Source organism: Lactuca virosa, chromosome 9 (genome assembly GCF_052849685.1).
Source record: "Lactuca virosa cultivar CGN04683 chromosome 9, Lactuca_virosa_CGN04683_v6, whole genome shotgun sequence".
Taxonomy (NCBI): Eukaryota; Viridiplantae; Streptophyta; class Magnoliopsida; order Asterales; family Asteraceae; genus Lactuca; species Lactuca virosa.
Window position 1 is genome coordinate 17492951 of NC_136434.1, and position 17382 is coordinate 17510332.

General features: G+C 39.5%; 2 protein-coding genes across 2 annotated transcripts; one reads left to right on the top strand and one right to left on the bottom strand.

Moving 5' to 3' along the window:
* Window positions 1–10757: 10757 nt before the first annotated feature.
* On the top strand, window positions 10758–12988 carry LOC145136230 (eisosome protein). The gene is made up of 4 exons (XM_079070400.1): window positions 10758–11053; window positions 11597–11685; window positions 11782–12640; window positions 12739–12988. The coding sequence occupies exons 1-4, from the start codon at window positions 10970–10972 to the stop codon at window positions 12817–12819; spliced, it is 1113 nt and encodes a 370-aa protein (XP_078926526.1). The 5' UTR covers window positions 10758–10969; the 3' UTR covers window positions 12820–12988.
* Window positions 12989–13100: 112 nt separating this feature from the next.
* Window positions 13101–15747, bottom strand: LOC145138977 (uncharacterized; the record flags this gene model as incomplete). Its single annotated transcript, XM_079072954.1, has 1 exon — window positions 13101–15747. A coding segment is annotated over one exon (2544 nt), but the record flags the coding sequence as incomplete, so codon positions are not given.
* Between the last annotated feature and the right edge of the window lie 1635 nt (window positions 15748–17382).

The following is a 17382-nucleotide window of genomic DNA, read 5'->3' on the forward strand; positions in this document are numbered from 1 at the left end:
AAATCCTCTGATTCGTCACAACCGAGTGCGCTCCTACCAGAGAGATAACCAACACAATCCCTACGCCCACAGCCTATGACTGGAATACCCTTACTCAGTCCTCAGCATAGGTCTTGATTACCTCTGAGCCCACAACATGAGTCTAGTATGACCTCCCCGACCCTCAGCTCATGACTGGAATGCTCCTGATAACCTATCGACATCGTTGTCGTCACTACGGATGTCCAACTCTCCATCCTGGAGGTACTCACCTCCGCTATTTCCCAAGAAGTCCTAAACAATGTCCTTCACAACACCAACAAGTGTCACAATGCTGAACCTCACCTGACACTATCCACTTGCAGAACAAGTTGCTACCCCGAAATACATATATACTCAAATCCTGATCATGTAACTAATACGGCCCATGTAAATTCTTCAGCACACTCCATCAGCATGTCCAATACTTGGGGACAGACCTACTGATTGTTATAGCATAGCAGCATACTCAATACCCACACATAGATCTACAAACACATACAGAGTCTTTAGCATGACTGGACCGCCTCTCTGGGCCTTCAACCTGTCTGGACCGTTCCCTGAGCCTTCGGCCTGACTGGTACGCCCCACCTGCCTTCAGTCTATCTGGACCGCTCTAACCTGTTGAGCATCTCCCTAGACCACCCATCCTAGTGATCTCTCTCATGCGGACTGTTCTCACCCACTCGGGGTTCCGAACTCCTGATCCATTCCGTGGACTCTAACCCCAGCCTAACCCTAGGCCTAATGTCAATCGTCCACCCTCTCGGAAATCCATGGTCTGTTCCCTGACCCGCGCGTCTACCTCATACGCTAAATACCCACACTCCTGTGCTGAATGCACCGCCGAGCCCTGGCAGCTAGCAAAACCCTCAATCTACCAATCCAAAAACCCTCAGAGTCGAGCACACCCTCGTCCGAATACTCGAACTGAACTCAATTCCTGACTAGAGCTCCAACCTGGTTCCCCAACTTCTGTTATCAAGCACTTAACAAGACGTGTTTCTAATGATGGGAAGTTTTGCCGAATCCCAAATCAACACAACCCTCAAACCAAGCAGCTACTAGGGCCTCCATTCTTCCCGTCAGGTTGTGAAACTTATCCCCGTTTCAAAACCTCTCCCGCTCTGCATCCTGGGGTAACTCTCCCCCACTTAGATTCGACTAATCCTTCATAATACATGAAAATTTGGAGGATTGTCAATCCTCCTCACTTCCCAACGATCGACCCGATGAAAATTAACTCCTTCTCGCTGGTGCTCCATTACTAGCCAATCCTAATTGATCACACACTTCTAAGAACCATATGAACACTTCCTGAATCCCAGTGAGACTGACTGTAACTAATGCTTAAATGAACTCACACTCAAGTCCTGAAGACCACAAGATATATGCTCCAACTAATACCTCGGTGACGAGCTACTTCCCTTGGTGCTTTCGTCCGTCAACCCATGACGGTTACTAAAACCACTGAATCCTGACAATGCTAAATAACCATTCTGTGGGATCCTGTCTGCAGACCTCCCACGTAATGCCCCCTTTTTCCAAAGGTGTTCCAAACATGTTTCATGTTCAAACGTTCACAGCTGAACTGCAGTAGCTGAAGCAACCTCTTCCCTAAACCGGGCTGTAAATATTCCCAAGACATAGTCTATAATCCCAAGGTTGCAATAGGTCGCACTATCAATCCTTACCACCTGATACAAGAAATCCAAGGTAAACCGGACCCACAAAATACTTATGTCACATCGACCCATCTATGCTGAATTAATATCGCCAATCCCTGCAACCAACTGACCCCGAGCTGGAATACAAGCCTGCTCACTCCTTTGAGCTCGAAAAACTGAAAGGGCACAACCCTTGCCATAGATGAAAAAAAAGAATTCTAATCAACCACTCTACTTCCCATCCTCTAATGAATCCCTGAACTCTAATCACCTACAATCCTTTGATAATAAATTTCTCCTGACATCTCCAATGGCCTAACAACTCATGAAACTCCGCAGCACATAGTTCAGACAGAACAGGCAACTAACCCGAAATTACTGCTTATCCATACTCAACAATATTCCAAGACAGAATAAACACCGATCACGGACGACTTGACCACAATATTATTACATAATGGATTTTTTTTCCAATTACATACCAGAGACTTCTTGCGGCTCGACCTTGACCTCCTGAGGAACGATGATCGCTGGAGTCTGAATTCCTTCCATCCTTAGCTCAGGACAGCTGGACCTGAAATGACCTGGCTAGTGACAGTGAAAGCATATATGATCCTTCTTGCAATCCCGTTGCACATGCCCTCTCTCCCCGCACTTGTAGCACCTGAATTTGTGATAAGCAAATCAGTGGGTTCCCCCACACTTGCCACACACCTCGTGATCCTCCTGACTTCCACTACTCAAGTTAGCTGTCTCCAACTCTTCGTCCTCTGCTGAACAGTCCCTCCTCCTCTTTCCTAGTTGTGACTCCACCACCGGCACTCCCCCAGTAGTCATCCCGGTAGCAACATCTCTCACAGATTGCAAAGCTGCAACTTGCTCCTCGAACTTGGCGATCACCCTGGCGGTGACCCGGTCCATGACACCGAATAATTCTTCTCGTAAAATCTGATAAACCTCCACGAAAATCATCTCCCGTATCTGATCGACGGACAATACTGGCCTATCCTGGCCACTCGCTCCCGATCCTGATCCGGATCCCGCCTCAAATTGATTTGCCATCACCATACTGAACATATACCAGGAAAATATCAGATAATCCGCATACATGACGGGGAACCTACTCCCACCAAACCCTAGGGGTTGTGACTTCCTTGACACGCGTATGGGTCCTGTGCTTTCAGTAGTACGAGCCCATACTACCTTCCACATCTACCCATATTTGTCTCAAGTATCACCACAACACCCTACCATGTACATATATATAACGAGCGCTAAGTCCTCACTCCTAGAGGAATGATAAATATCTCATAACTGGCCTCCCGGCCTCTCACTACCCACCCATCCACCAACTGCCACACGACCCTCCTTTGGTGCCAGTTAACTATTGCGTGAATACAATCACATACCGCATGGCTTAAACAATCTTAGGCTAAAAGATTTAATCCCACAACGGTTGGACTCAGACAAGAGCTGCGCAGCAGGACCAAATCCCTCACCCTAATACCATTTAACCCATGTAGCATGTGATTTAGAGTATTCACCCAATAGTTAGTACACACGCGAAAGAGTCACAAACAATCAACTCAGGTACTCTACATAAGATAAGGCATCAAAGATCAGGCAATTCTATCATACGATTCCTGAGGATGCCTATCTTATTACTAGCATGTTGTTCTAACGCATAAGTTCAATAACTTGTATGGTATTTTGGGGTCTATTTACTGGCTCCGGCTGATCGTACACTTCACATCCTCCTTTCTTATTTTGAAAACTTTTTTAAGAAATCATTTTGAAAATCTTTTCCTTGGTTTGAGACTGGATTCACACGAATGTTCCTCCAATCACTCAAACCAAGGCTCTGATACCAACTTGTAACACCCAAAAATCCAAACCAATTTAAACTTTTAAAAACATTTCAAACCATTAAAAATCATTACAACTTTGTTTTCAAAAATGTATAATATCAGAGTTTTCCCAGAAACATAGACAAAACATGAGGAGCTGTACGATCACGCCTTCGCCTTGACGCGATCCCCTGATGTACCTGAAACAATAAACTGAAACTGTAAGCCCGAGAGCTTAGTGAGTTCCCCCAAAATACCGATACACAAACAGTCCACATAACCATGTCAGCAATAACATATCATAACATAACGAACAACATGTAATGGGTCCACAGCCTTACAGACTGGATTACCCCTGGGCCCACAGTGTGAGTCTGGCTTGCCTTACGGGCCCACAGCTCACATCTGGCTTGCCATCGAGCCCACAGTACGAGTCTCCCTTAGCCCGTAAATGGAATGCTCCCGAGCCCACCGTACGAGTCTCCCTTAGCCCGTAACTGGAATGCTCCTAAGGTTTGTTGGCTACCGCACGAAGCAGTACAACCTCAACCCATCCCACATAACATATAACATACAACATAACCACTGAGCATGCAATAATTATATAACATCGCAGGTAGTCCTACAGGTCTACCTAACTGGCATAATCACTAGCATGCAACACTAACTCATACTCAACATCTAACACTGCTAGGATAACATATCCAATGGGCCGGCCTTGGTGCCTTAGACCCCTTAGTATAGTGAGGATAACTCACCTCGCAACTGTCGACTAAACTAGAAAGCTCAACTCCCGGATCACCAACACGAACTCCACCACCTATAGTTACCATGAAACCCTTTTTCATAAATCTCCAAATTACCAGAATACCCTCAGAAGTCAACTGGTCAACTCTTGGTCAAAGTCAAAGTCCACAGTCAAAGTCAACAGTCCATGTTGACTTGACTCGTCGAGTGTAGTTCACCGACTCGTCGAGTCCTTCCTGAACTCGAGAAGTCGTGAAATCCTTGATTGGCTCGTCGAGTTCCCCTTTAACTCGCCGAGTTCATACGTGTCCAAGAATTGGGAGAAACCCTAGCCGACTCACCGAGTCTTCGAACGACTCGCCGAGTTCAAGGCAATCTTCAGCGGACTCGCCGAGTTTGTTCATCAACTCGACGAGTTCATGACCATCTTCATATGACTCGCCGAGTTGACTATGCAACTCACCAGTCCTTGCAGACCTTCATCCATGCAGGCACTTTTTAAGCCATGCCAAGGTTCCAGATTACAGATCCAAGCTTCTAAGGCATGTTTATCACGTAAAGTTGCAAACTTTACGAGGATGCAAGGCCCTAAAGGCTCTAAATGACCAATCTAAGATTCTAATGGAGCTTTACACCTTAGGAGAGTCTCATCCTTGCAAGAGCTGGAAACTTTATGGACTTAGGACTCAAAAGAGGTTCAGATCTGAAGTTTCAACTTCAGATCTAGCTCCCATACCAAAATCCCTTCATAAATAACTAAAGAAAGCCCTAGATTTCACATATGAATGATTTTAGAAGAAAAGAGATTAATGTAACAACTTATTACCTTCAAGACGTGCCCCAAACTGAAGTAGATTCTGGATCCACACAAAATCCTTGATGCTAGCCTCTTGATCTACAAGTTTCCTTCACAAAAGTCACCTCTCAAAGCTCCAAAACACTCTCCAAGCTCTCACTCACAGAAATTAGGGTTTCTGGTTCTCAAGGGGTGATAAGGGGGCTGAGGTAAGGACTTAAGGTCCTTTAAATAGGGTGAAAACCCTAAAATTAAGGTTTTCTCTACCCAGCACCAACTCGTCGAGTCCAGCCGCCGACTCGGCGAGTTGGTCACTTAACACGTGGCCAAAACCTGCTCTGACTCGACGAGTAGGCATACCTACTCGCCGAGTAGGCTCCTAAAATTACACATAAGCCGCTAAATCATACTTCTGAAGTTTGGGATGTCACATGAACTCAATACACTCAAAGCCCCAAAATTAGAAGGAAAAAGCCCTAAACTCCATAAACATGAGATCTAACCAACATAATGAGAAAGGTGTGTACTTTTTACCTTTCACAGAAGCTCTGGACGGAATAACAACGGATCTAATAGCCCCTTCTCGTTCCTTATCAAAATCCTTCCCTTCTTTTCCAAAGATTCACCAAAACACTCAAGGATTAGCTCACACACTCTCTCTTAGCTCAAAGGCCGATTAGGGTTTCACACAGGGGAGTTGGGCAGCTGGTGAGGCGAAAATAAGAACATAAGTTCTCTTAAATAGGCCCCAACCCCGGAGATTAGGGTTTTCATCTTACAACGTCTACTCGGTAAGTCGGCTCTCTGACTCGTCGAGTCGGTCATTAAACCCACGTGGCCAATCATGACTCTACTCGACGAGTTGAGGCACCAACTCGCCGAGTTACTCAAGAAACCCCAAAAATAAATATATAAATAATATGTCTGGGAGTCCGGATGTTACATAATTAGTTCATTTATGATTATGGCAAATTAAAGAATTAAAATGTGGATTTTTGTGGTGGCCACGACGTGGTGAAGGATGCACTATGATGTGGTCATGGCCAAAGGAAAAGTGCCACATCTGTGTGCAGCACGACATGGCATGATATTGGCCACAACGTGTCGGCCGCCATCATGCAAAACCCAAAATTTTCGGGTTTTGTGCCTTATTTATGGGATGTGATAGCTAGGGTTTGCACACCCTCAGCCTCCATCACATCCCTTTCGACCTAGAGAAAACCCTAGCCTATATTGTTGATATTGTGAGCTATTGTGGTGGTTTTTGGTCCTTTGAAGAAGAAGAAAGTGTCTTTGGTGCTTGTTCCAACAAGCAAATCTCATCCTCATCATATTGGGCTGTTTTTGGACTCTTGTAAGTCCTCAAGCTTCTACCTTTTGTGTTCAAGCATGTTAGATCTAGGTTTTTATCCACTTTCCTCCATGTTTGGGGTGGTTTGAGTGTACGGATTCCATAAAGTTGGCAACTTTATGTGTCCTTGGGGTTCCTTTATGATCACTTGTACCAGATCTGGAGAGTTATTAAGTTATGGGTTCCATACATATGATCTTAACCTCCCATTCCCGTAGCTTGAACTCAAGAAATACATTGGACATGCATGTCTATAAAACAATGATTTTTATGATGCTTTGGGTGTAAGAAAGCCCTCTGGAAAGTATGAGTGTATTGCTTGAAGGATTAAGAGATTAATATGTTAACCTGTCCAGAGCAGGTTCCACGACGTGGCGACGGACAACCTTCATGACTGTCTTATCGTGTAGTTGCCACGACGTGGTCGATGGGTGGCCACGATGTGGATGTTGGTTGGGGTTGACTCTGACCGTTGACTTTTTTATAAAGTTGACTTTTGGTCAACTCGAGGGTTTTAGGGAGTAGACTGAGAAGGTACTTTTATATTATTGGTTAGGTGATTCTTAGTATCAGTCTTCACTATCACAGAGTTGTTGTATTAGCTTGCGGTTCGCGAGGTGAGTCTTCTAACTATATTACCTATGTCATAGTAGGTGTATGTTAGACTAGCTGAGTCTTATTTGCTTATTGTTGTTACGTGTATTTATTGAGTAGTTGATAACTCCAAGACTGCTGATAGTCCATAGGGTTGTTGATAACCCATAGGGTTTTTGTGAGCCCACATGACTGTTGATAGTCCACATGGTTGTTGATAACCCATAACGTTGTTGTGAGCCCACATGAATGCTGATAATCCAAGGGTTGCTGATAACCCATAGTTGTTATTTATGGTGTGTTGTATGTGATATTTTGGGAAACTCACTAAGCTTCTTGTTTATAGTTGTGGATAAAAATATGTTTCAGGTACTTCGGATGATCGTAGGAAGGCGAAGGCCTGACTGTACAAACTCATCCAACAATTTTCATGATTCCACATTTTATGATATTCTGATTTTTTGGGATGACTGTATTTTGATACTTATGACTTTCTTGACTTGGTTTTATGGAAACAATGATTTTACTTAATTTAAAAATGAAAATTTTGGTTGTTAAAAATTGGACGTTTCAATTTGTCGAGCTTGGTTGGAGAACATTGAACATAATTTCTTGGGAATATCGAATTGCTGGGAAGCAAGTTTAAGAGCGATGGTTTTGGTGTTCTTGTTGAAACAAGCATCCATAGATGAGAGAGAGAGAGAGAGGTGGGCCCCATCTTACTTTTTAATAATTAAAATAAATAAATATGTATTATATTTTTTTAAAATGAATGAAAAATGGAAAGTAAATACCCCAAGGGTATTACGGTCATTTCAATATTCAGAGTGATCAAATACGCAACGAAACTAGCTCAAAAGTACCATCAATCCAAAAAAAAATGAGAGTTTGGACTAAAACTCGAAAAAATGCATACCATAGGGATATTTTTGCGGTTTTGTCTATTTTATATTTTAAATCTTTTAATCAAATGAATCCCTATAAATAAATAAGTGCATTTATCTTTATTGGATCCTTTACATATTTGTTCACGACTTTAGGCTTTAATCGAATGAATCCCGTTTATTTATTTTTGGGATGTTACATTTTAACTATTTACCACCACATTAATCCAACATGTTAAATAATTGAAATATATAACATAGCCTTGGAACAATGTTCAAAATCTTCATGACATAAGAACATAATTATAAGACAAAATTACAAAAATGGTCTATATGGTTTGGCGAAATTGGCACATATAGTCCAACTTTAAAAAAATAGACAAACTCAATCCTTGTGTTTTTTCGATATTGCAGAAATGGCCCTTTCGACACACGGCGTCAAAAACATGCCATTAAAATTCTATAAAATGACATTTTTACCATTTATTTTTTTCTTTTCCATTTTATGTATTTTATTGTTACTTCCCTAAACTGCAGGGATCATTTATGTAACTTACCCCTTTTCTTCCTTACCCTTCTTCCTCCTTTACTAAACCACCATTTTTGTGATTAATTCCGCCACTTGGAGCTAGGGGTGTGCAATAAACCGCATAAACCGCCCGCACCGCACCGCATAACGCGATTTAAAACACTCGCGGTGCGGTTTGCGGTTTGTATTTTTGTAAAACCGCATTATGCGGTGCAGTTTGCGGTTTACGATTACAAAATTGCGGTTTAAACCTCACCGCATTGATAAAATCAATTAATGATTATATATATATATATATATATATATATATATATATATATATATATATATATATATATATATATATATATTCGAAAATAATTTAACAGGTCTTAAATTAGTGACATTATCTTAAGATTTTTAAATTTAATATTAATTAATCCAAAATTTAATGCAAAATTTAATGGAGTGACCATATTTTTTGTCTCAAATTCATTTTCAACTAACATTCAGTGACCATTATTTTATACACTATGTTTTCTTAACTTATGTATATTCATAAGTAGTTAATGACCACAATTCTATGACCACCAAATTTCTTAATGACCACTTAGTGAGCCGTTAGTGACGACAATGATAGTATTGTCATTAAATTTAATGTAAATAATTACTCAAACCGCAAAACCGCATAAACCGTCAGCACCAAACCGCACCGCATAATGCGGTTTTGAATGTTCGCGGTGCGGTTTGCGGTTTCTAAATAACTCAAACCGCATGTGCGGTGCGGTTTGCGGTTTTGGCTCTAAACCGCACCAAACCGCACCGCGCACACCCCTACTTGGAGCATCATTTGAGCAATACCCACCTCCAACGACGCCCTCCTCTGCCAACGCTAGCTCCTCTGAACCATCCCTTTTGCAAACGAGCCCTAAATCATCACAGGTCACCAATACATCTCCTTCCTTTGTCTCCGGTGACCCCAACAACGTTCGATCTCCTATCTCTTCCCCTGCAGCCATCGACACCACCTTTTCTTCCCTTCAAGTAAAATACTTCCTCAAACACATTTAATTTCACATGAACATCTCAATTTTGTAAGTGTCCACCCTTATTTTATCAAAAATAAAAATAAAAATAGAGAATCCAACATACTCAACCATTTATCTGGATTGTTTTTGCCTTTCAACCAATATTTCAAATTCAACCAAGTGTCTTACCTTTCAACCATTTTGTTCTTGATCTATACTTGCTTGGGGAAAGAAGAAATAAATGGACGACGACGATGTACAGTTATAGAGAGGTAGACTTGAAGATGGAGGATTTTTAGGGTTTGTTCTACAAATGCACAAATCTAGGTTCGATTTCAGATTCAACCAACTTCAAATTCGTTTCCACAATTTTGGTAGGGTTTAGTTTTAAGAGGATTTAAGGTTGGACGATTTTGTTAGAGTTATTTTAAGAGACTTTAAAGATGGATAATTTTTTTGCTCTCTCAAAAATATGGGTTTATGTATAGTCTTCTCAAATCCTAGATCTAAAAATTGTGTTTAGGTTTTAAAGAACATGATTTGTTCTGGATCTTTTTATTCCAAAGAAGATGATGGATTTTTGGAAGAATTTTTTATTTTGTTCATAGTATGGATGACTTTAGGTTGAAAGTTGAAGATGAAGGTGGTTTGAATGGTTTTTGAAGATCAAGACGATGGTTGTTGAATGTTCTTCGTTATCAAGAATACTCTGCTATATTTAAAATTACATAAATGGTCCCTGTAGTTTCGAGAACTAACAATAAACTACAAAAGTATGGAAAAGAATAAAGAAAGGGTAAAGATGTCAATTTATAGAATTTTAACGATATGTTTGACGCCGTGTATTGGAAGGACCATTTCCGCAATATCAACAAAACACAAGGACCGAGTTTGACCATTTTTTTAAAGTTAGACTATATCTGCCTATTTCCCCAAACCATAGGGACCATTTATGTAATTTTGTATAATTATGAATATATTTCTATAATAAACCAAAACTTAAAATAAGCTAAACTCAATGACTAAAATATAAATTACTAAAAATTATAAAAGTAAAAACTTTTTTTGGAGAAGAAAAATGTTAACAGCAAAATTATACGTTTTTTTTTTTTTTTTTTTTTTTTTAAAGTTAACCCACTGTATTATTATATTTATGGGGATAAGATTCTCACATATATACATATACATAAAATAATAAAATAAGTTCTATATTTCAAATAATCATAGAATTCTAGAAAAAGCGGGGTTAATGTTACAGGCTGGTGACGATAGACCCCACACTACCACCACCATCATCAGTCGCTCCTAACCAACGGTCATTTCCTCTTTTGAATAACATAAACCCTAGTCTAACCCACCGCTCTTACAAAACACCAACAAAACTCGACCGTTTGTCTCTCTCTCTCTCTCTCTCTCTCTCTCTCTCTCTCTCTCTCTCTCTTTGTAATAATGGAGATTGTCTAGCAATTTCAAGGCCCAGAAGAAAATCTCTGTAAATCAAGAGCAGGGAGACACATAAGTGATTTCCAATGGGCTGTTTTCTTGGTTGTTTCGGTTCTTCAAAGGATCGAAAACGAAGAAAGCAGAGGTACAGGGTTATCCCTCGAGATCAAGTAAGAGCAAATCACTTCCACTTTTTCGTTAAAAACAGAATTTTGTTTAACTTCGAGTTGATTTGATTTTTTGTGGCGTGTTCTTGTTTTCTAGTGTTTGAATTTGATTTTGAGTTTTATGATATCTGATTCGTTAATTTCATAGCTACTCATGACAGCTTTAATTGTTTGATTTCTTCGATTTTCATTTGATTTTCTGGTTTCATTTTATGATGCACAAAATTGAATGGAAACCATAAAATATAGATGAGAAATGAGGAAAACGGAGGTTAATTTTTTATTTTTCTGGAAAGAGCAAGGAACCACATGAGAAAATGAATGTGAGTTTTTTTAGTTCATTAATCGAAATTAGATCATCATTTTGTCAAATTTACGGATAGTTAAAGTACATTCTCCAAAAAAGCATATTGTAACCCTTGAAAATTGGTTAGAATCAGAATTAGGGATGCCTGTTTTAAAATTGATTATCACAAATTCAAGTGGTAGAAGCAACATCCAAACACAATTTATCTGATTCTAATTTTTGATTGATTTGTGTTTCAGTACCCTAAAATTCAGAACCTTGTGCAACCTGACGTATCTTCCGTACAAAGCATCAAAGACAAGCCCTCTAATTCACTTTCAGAAGCAAGGTAACTCATGGGTTTACTAGTTTCTTCCATTTGTTAGTTCAATATTCGGGGGTTTCTGCTCTAAACCTTATTAATTCTTTAAATTTCTCATTGTAGCGGAAAGAATGAGGAGTCATTGAGTATAAGCACAAGGAAAAAAGTGACATTTGATACAAATGTCACCACCTATGAACATGTTCAAGTCTATGATAGTACAGAATCTTTACTTGAAAGGAACGAAAAGGGCGAAACGTTTCCCAAGTCAGCTGAAACCCATTCCGATTCCGGTTCCGACATTGTCAATGCTGTATCCTACCCTCCAAATTACAGGTATGGAAACTGCCTTGAAAGTGATGATGAAGTTGAAGATTCAGATCAAGAGGATGAAGACGATGAAGAAGAAGAGGATTACGATGATGAAGACGGAATTATTTGCCAAGAAGTGTGGTGTGAGTCGATTCCGGTTCCATCGGCAGAATCAAGAACGGAATCGTCTTCATTGGACAAAGTCGGATCCAACAGTAATGCACGCGACAGAAGTGCTTACGTGATTCCGGTGTTGAACCCCGTAGAGAATCTTTCCCAATGGAAAGCATTGAAAATGAAAGAAACTCCTCCACCAACAAAGGCATTGAACTTCCACCGGCAAAAGGAGAATTCTTCTTTGAATTTCGCCCCACCTGCAGTCGATTCCAGCCTTTCGAATTGGTTGGTTAACACACCACCAAATAACAAGGGAATCGGAATTGAAGCGATTTCCTCTGGAAAAAATTCGAGCGTTGAAGATAGACCGATTTTGGGTGCTTTGACAGTAGAGGAGCTCAAACAGTTTTCAGCATCATCTTGTACACCAACACCAAAGAAATCATCAAGTAGAAGCCCTGATGATATGCCTATAATTGGTAGTGTTGGAAGCTATTGGAGCTCAACTCCATCATATAAAGGCATACCAACTAGCAACAGCAAGTATAGAGAGGTATATATCTATAATAATGTCTGTGATTTATTATTTGTTGTGTACTTGTGTTTGGGTTAGCACTTAGCACTTACTAATGTTGGTAATTTGGTATGCAGGATAAGAAAGTGAATTGGCACAATACCCCATTTGAAACAAGATTGGAGAGAGCTTTAAATGGAGGTGTTGCAGAAGCTTAGAAGATGTCTGTTTTGTTTGGTCTACTGCAAATCTGAATCTGCACTTCCATTTGTGTGTGTGTATGCTTTTTGGTTTGGATTGTTGTGATTTTTGCACAGTTGGTTTGTTGTAATTCTTTTATTGGTTTTTGGTGGTTATAAATACAAAGATTGGGGTTATCTTTTTTTTTTTTTTTTTATCTCTCTAATGGGTAAAATAAAAGTTATACATTTTCCTTGTACTTACTTTTCTTATCAAGTATTGTATTTATTAGAAATTATTACTGATTCATGTAAAGGACTTATGTATAACATGTTTTCATTATTCAAATATAAACATAAATAGATGCAATTAGTAAGAGTAGTATAACATGTTTTCGAATCAAGATTTGGAAAAAGAAAGTTTCAAAAAGACATTGTAAAATTTACATGAGAAACTTGAGAAAGCTTTTTCCGTCTACTGGTTGCCCATACTTCAACCTGAGGAGTCTTCATTGCTTTTCTTTCTTGTCTAAATCGTTCTCTTTCCACAATCCTAATAACCCATCTAGGCCTTCCATAGCGAAACATAAGCCATCCAATACCCAATCCAATTACACTCCCAAATCCATATCCCAAAGCCACAGATTCCCAAGTAAATCCATTAAAGAAACCGGAGTCGTCGTCATCATCATCTTCAATCGGTATCGGAGATGATGACACCTCATCATCTCCACAGCTCTTTGTCAAAGGGAATCCACATAACCCCATGTTCCCTTCATATGAATTGTTCCCAAACGTATTAAACTGTCTACCTTCAGGTATGCTTCCTTGAAACTGATTTTGGGAAAAGTTTACGACCGAAAGGAATGTCAAAGTCTTTAGTTCTAAAGGAATTTTACCTACCATCTTGTTCGATGAGAGATCTAAAGACTCGAGCACTCTAAGATCTCTCAGGTGTATCGGAATTCCTCCCGTGAGACTGTTATGGGATAGATTCAGGAGCAGCAGTGAACTTAATCTTCCGATGGTATCCGGAATTTCTCCTTGGAATTTATTAACCGAAAGATCTATTGTGGTGTAGACGACAAGGATTCTCTCCAGTTCGCGTCTCGATCCCTTCACCACTAGCACCAATTTGTCTTGATACATGGACATAGACGAATTTCGTCCCATGTACAGTGGTCCAGATGAGTCTCCATTTACACCCATCATCGCTTTAAAGTTCTTGAAGTAATTTTTCGGCAAATTCCCACTGAATTCATTGCTGGACAGGTCAAGAATTCGCATCTTTGGAAACGGCGTTTTGTTGTTGGAATTGTCTAAAGTGCCCTTGAGTTTATTACCTCGCAAGACCAGAACTTGAAGCTCTGGAAGCGTATCCACCCAGTGAGGGAATGTTCCCGTTAGCATGTTGTTTCCCAAATCTAAAACTTCCAGTTTCCTACATTTGATCAAATCCCAGGGAACTGAGCCTTGCAGTCGATTGCTGTTCAAGTTCAGACTCCTTAAGTCGTTATTTTGATCGAATGTTGCAGGAATGTTTCCACGGAAGCCATTCAACCGGAGATCCAACACTTGGAGGTTGCTGCTGAAATTACCCAAACATTGAGGAAGCACACCACTAAACCGGTTATTCCCCAGGTCAAGAATCTGAAGGGATTTCAAGTTGCAAACCGATTGAGGGACTGGACCCATGACCGAGTTATTACTTAAAGTCAAATATCTCAGTTTTTCACAATGGCTTATCGTTTCTGGGAAAAAACCCGAAAATTGGTTGTCATGAAGCACAAATATCTCCAAATTTCTGAGGTTACCAATTGAATATGGGATTTGACCTTCGAGCCGATTCTCGACCACGTAAATCTCAACAAGAGAGTTCATGTTCCCCAACTCTTCAGGAATGAAACCAGTTAGCAGGTTGTCATTAAGGTACAACTGTTCCAACTTGCTAAGGTTTCCAAGTGAAGCCGGGATTTGACAGCTAAACTCGTTGTGGCTGAAGGAAAGTTCAATTAGTGAATCCAGTTTTTCGAGTTGTGGTGGGATGAAACCCGAAAGCAAGTTTTCATGAACATCAAGGATCTCTAACTTGGTCAGGTTGCTAAGTGAAACAGGAATGGAACCAGTGAACTTATTATGGCCTATCATTAACACAATTAGAGACTTCATTTTTCCTAAGTCATCTGGAATTCGACCCGAAAGTTGGTTCATATATACAGACAAGATCGTTAAGGAGGTCAGATTTCCTAACGAAGGAGGGATTGGACCCGAAAGATTGTTTTGGTAAAGGTACAAAGTAGACAAGTTGGTTAGGGTTCCTAGGATAGCTGGAATGGGTCCTTTTTGGAAGTTGAAGGAAATATTGACGTTCACGAGATTGGCTAGTTTTCCCATCTCTTGAGGAATACAACCAGTTAACTTATTGTCATCCGCACGAAGATAAATCAATTTGGTCAAATTCCCTAAAGATGCAGGGATTGAACCGCTAAACTGGTTCTGGTTCAATCGAAGGGTCTCGAGACTCGTTAACAATCCTATTTCGGGGGGGATTGTACCAGAAAAATGATTACCGGAAAGATCGAGAAAGAGGAGTTTAGAAAGATAGGTGATCTCAGGTGGGATGCCACCGGAAATGTCATTTGTTTTGAGGTCTAGATGTGTAAGACTAGTGAAGGATGAAAACATGAAATAATTAAGTGTACCATTTAGCCTTGAAGACGAAAGGTTGAGTTGTTTTACATTCAAACGATCATCACAACGAACACCATACCAGGTGCATGGTGCAGTGGTTGTGTTTTGGTGAAGGAGTGACGACCATGAAGATATTAGAGGATTGTTTTGGTTGATGAAGCTGGTTTTCCATTTGAGCAGGGCTTCTGCTTCTGGTTTTGAGGAAGAAGAAGTAGTAACGGATGGAGATGAAAAGATGGATATAGTTAGGAGTACGAAGAGCAATCCCATTGATATTTGATTTCAGATAGAAGATCTTTTAATAAAAAATTGTATTTATGGGTAGTAGATTATTTATTGTTGACTTTGGTCAAGTCTGCTTCTTGACCTCATGGAATGAAAAGATTGTTGCTTACTTGCAACCCAAAAAAAGATTGGGATCTCAATTCTCAAGGCCAGGGAAATTTCAAACACTTCAATAATCTTTTTTTTTTTTGAAACAGTAAATATTTTATAAATAATAACGTCTACATGATTAGCAAGAAGCTAGATCACGAGTAATACATGATAAACTTAAAATACATAAATTTAGACAAAAGGAGATATGCTCCACTCAATCCACCTAGCTTTCACACCTTCAGTTCTATATTTGAACCAAGTATAGTTCTATATTTGAACCAAGTATACGTCTGGGAAATCACTTCATCCACCACTTTTATAGGGCACATTCTTATTTGTTTAAATATTCTGTTGTTTTTTGCCACCCATATGAACCATATAGTCCATAGAAAGCTGCATTAATCCTTTCTTTCTTACGTGGACAACTTCCCCAGTTCGCCACAAAATTAAGGAGATCTGCCACACCATTGAACCGAGTAATTGGTATTTCACATTCAATAATCATATAATCAAATAATGATTATTAAAGTCAGGGGTAGTTAAGTAAATTAAGATATATTCTTAACAAATGGATAGAAACACGTATTGGAATTGGATTTAAGTGAAATGGTGATGTGAGACTGACGGATTTGATGAGCATGGTTTTGGTTGGATGTATTAGGGGTAGGTAGGTTTGAGTCATTTGGTTTGACTTCTGTTCTATTTATTTGTTTTATTGTGTGATTTTTGTGGCTTCCACGCAAATATGCGGCCTTCAGCCACCTGCCTCTGGCTTGTCATTTATGTCCATATTTACAAAAGTGGTATCTATCACATGTTGATTAGTCGTTGCTAAAAAGGTTCAAGAACTTTGAATGAGTTTCTGTGAGGGTATTCTAAATACGCAAAGTCTCTATGTCACCATCATGTGTGTTCATGTCATTGGGTTCTTTTCCATACATATTTGTCATTATTTATAATGTAATATGTCAAAAATACGTCTCAAATTCTAAACTTTAACCAGTTGTGGCTAAAATCTTTCACAAATTTTAAACGAGTTTTTTGTTTTGATATTTCAAATTTCCAAAGTCTTTAAGTGACAATCATGTGTTCACAATGTAGGACACTTTTCACACGCACACAGTTCTTGCTATTTATTATACAATACATACTTTTAGGTTATCGATCTTAGAACAAATTTCAATAATTTAACGAGGCATAATGGTTATCAACTCAATGTGAACTCGAAGGTGAATCAATCATGGTAACTTTGAACGAGTTTTTGACAAAAGGATTAGAAATTTGCAAAGTCTTTAAGTCGATTGATGTGTTCACAAAGTTGGGTTCTTTTCCACGTATATATTTCTCAATATTTATTACTGTATAATACACCACAAATGTGTCTCAATCGTTAACTAGTCATGGCTAAAATGATTCACGGACCTTGAACGGCCTTCTCACCTTTGATTCGATATTTGCAAAGTCTTTAAGGGACCCTCGTGTATTCACAACATTGAGATCTTTTCCACACTCATTTCTTATAATTTATTATGT

Excerpts from the sequence above, each read along its gene's own strand:
- LOC145136230 (XM_079070400.1), top strand. The coding sequence starts at position 10,970 with ATGGGCTGTTTTCTTGGTTGTTTCGGTTCTTCAAAGGATCGAAAACGA. Across the intron at positions 11,054-11,596 it reads GGGTTATCCCTCGAGATCAA|TACCCTAAAATTCAGAACCT; the intron begins GTAAGAGCAAAT and ends TTTGTGTTTCAG. Across the intron at positions 11,686-11,781 it reads AATTCACTTTCAGAAGCAAG|CGGAAAGAATGAGGAGTCAT; the intron begins GTAACTCATGGG and ends TTCTCATTGTAG.